General features: G+C 73.4%; 1 protein-coding gene across 1 annotated transcript; it reads right to left on the bottom strand.

Moving 5' to 3' along the window:
- Positions 1-15: 15 nt before the first annotated feature.
- On the bottom strand, positions 16-1,082 carry PKMYT1 (protein kinase, membrane associated tyrosine/threonine 1; the record flags this gene model as incomplete). The annotated part of the gene is made up of 2 exons (XM_027633595.1): positions 16-575; positions 606-1,082. Coding segments are annotated over 2 exons (1,037 nt in total), but the record flags the coding sequence as incomplete, so codon positions are not given.
- Positions 1,083-1,125: the final 43 nt, after the last annotated feature.

Below are 1,125 nucleotides of genomic sequence, written 5' to 3'. Positions count from 1 at the left end.
GGGGGGAGGCTCCGCCCCTCCCCCTCGGCCCCTCCCCCGCTCCGCAGCCTCCTCCACCCCTCCCCCCACCCGGGGAGCCTCCGGGACCCCCCCAATTCCAGCAGGGACAACCCCAGGCTGAAAACGTCCCCCGGGGGCCCCCCCGACCCCTCCAGCACCTCGGGGGCCACGTAACGGGGGTCCCCTCCCCCGAGCCCCTCCCCCTCCCCGGGGGGCGTGGCCGTCCCGAAATCGGCCAATCGGCAGCGGCCGCGGGGGTCGAGGAGGACGTTGTCGGGTTTGACGTCCAGGTGGGCCCAGTTCCGGGCGTGGAGGTGACTCAGGGCCCCCAAAATGTCCCACAGGTAACCCCAGAGGCGCCACTCGGCCAATGGGGAACCGTCCCGGGGCGGGGACACGCCCCCACGGGGCCGCTCGGCCAATGGGGAGGAGGGTTTGGGGGAGGCCACGCCCCTTTGGGGCGGCTCGGCCAATGGGGAAGGGAAGGTGGTTTGGGGGTTGGCCACGCCCCCCCAGGGCTGCTCGGCCAATGGGGAGGAGGGTTTGGGAGAGGCCACGCCCCTTTGGGGCTGCTCAGCCAATAGGGATCCGTCCTGAGGTTGCCCGGCCAATGGGGAGGAGGGTTTGGGGGAGGCCACGCCCCCGTGGTGACTCTCGGCCAATGGGGAAGGGAAGGTGGGTTGGGGGTTGGCCACGCCCCCTGGGTGTTGTTCAGCCAATGGTGGAGTGGGTTTTTTGGAGGCCACGCCCCCCCCGCGCCACCAGGCCAATAGGGAGCGGGTCAGAGAGGAGACCACGCCCCCTCGGTGCCGCTCAGCCAATGGGGAGGCCTCGTCCGTTCGGGAGGCCCCGCCCCCCTTCCGCCATTGGTCGCCCAGGGAGCCGCCCGGGCAGGGCGGGGTCAGGAGGTGGAGCCTCCCCCGCTCGAGCCACGCCCCCTCCAGGGGCAGCAGGTGGGGGTGAGGCCCCGCCCCCAGGTGGGCGGAGACCTCGCGCAGCCAATGGCGGCGCTGGGCGGGGCCAGAGAGGGGGCGGAGCGAGCGCTTGAGGGCGAAGGGGCGACCGTCGGACACACGGACAACCTGGGGGAGGGGCCAGAGACGGGGGGAGGGGTCAGGGGGGGGG

The sequence above is a fragment of the Corapipo altera genome, unplaced genomic scaffold (genome assembly GCF_003945725.1).
Source record: "Corapipo altera isolate COAL_440 unplaced genomic scaffold, ASM394572v1 57725, whole genome shotgun sequence".
NCBI lineage: Eukaryota > Metazoa > Chordata > Aves > Passeriformes > Pipridae > Corapipo > Corapipo altera.
The sequence above is the reverse complement of the archived record's forward strand: the minus strand, read 5'-3'. Positions and strand labels throughout refer to the sequence as shown.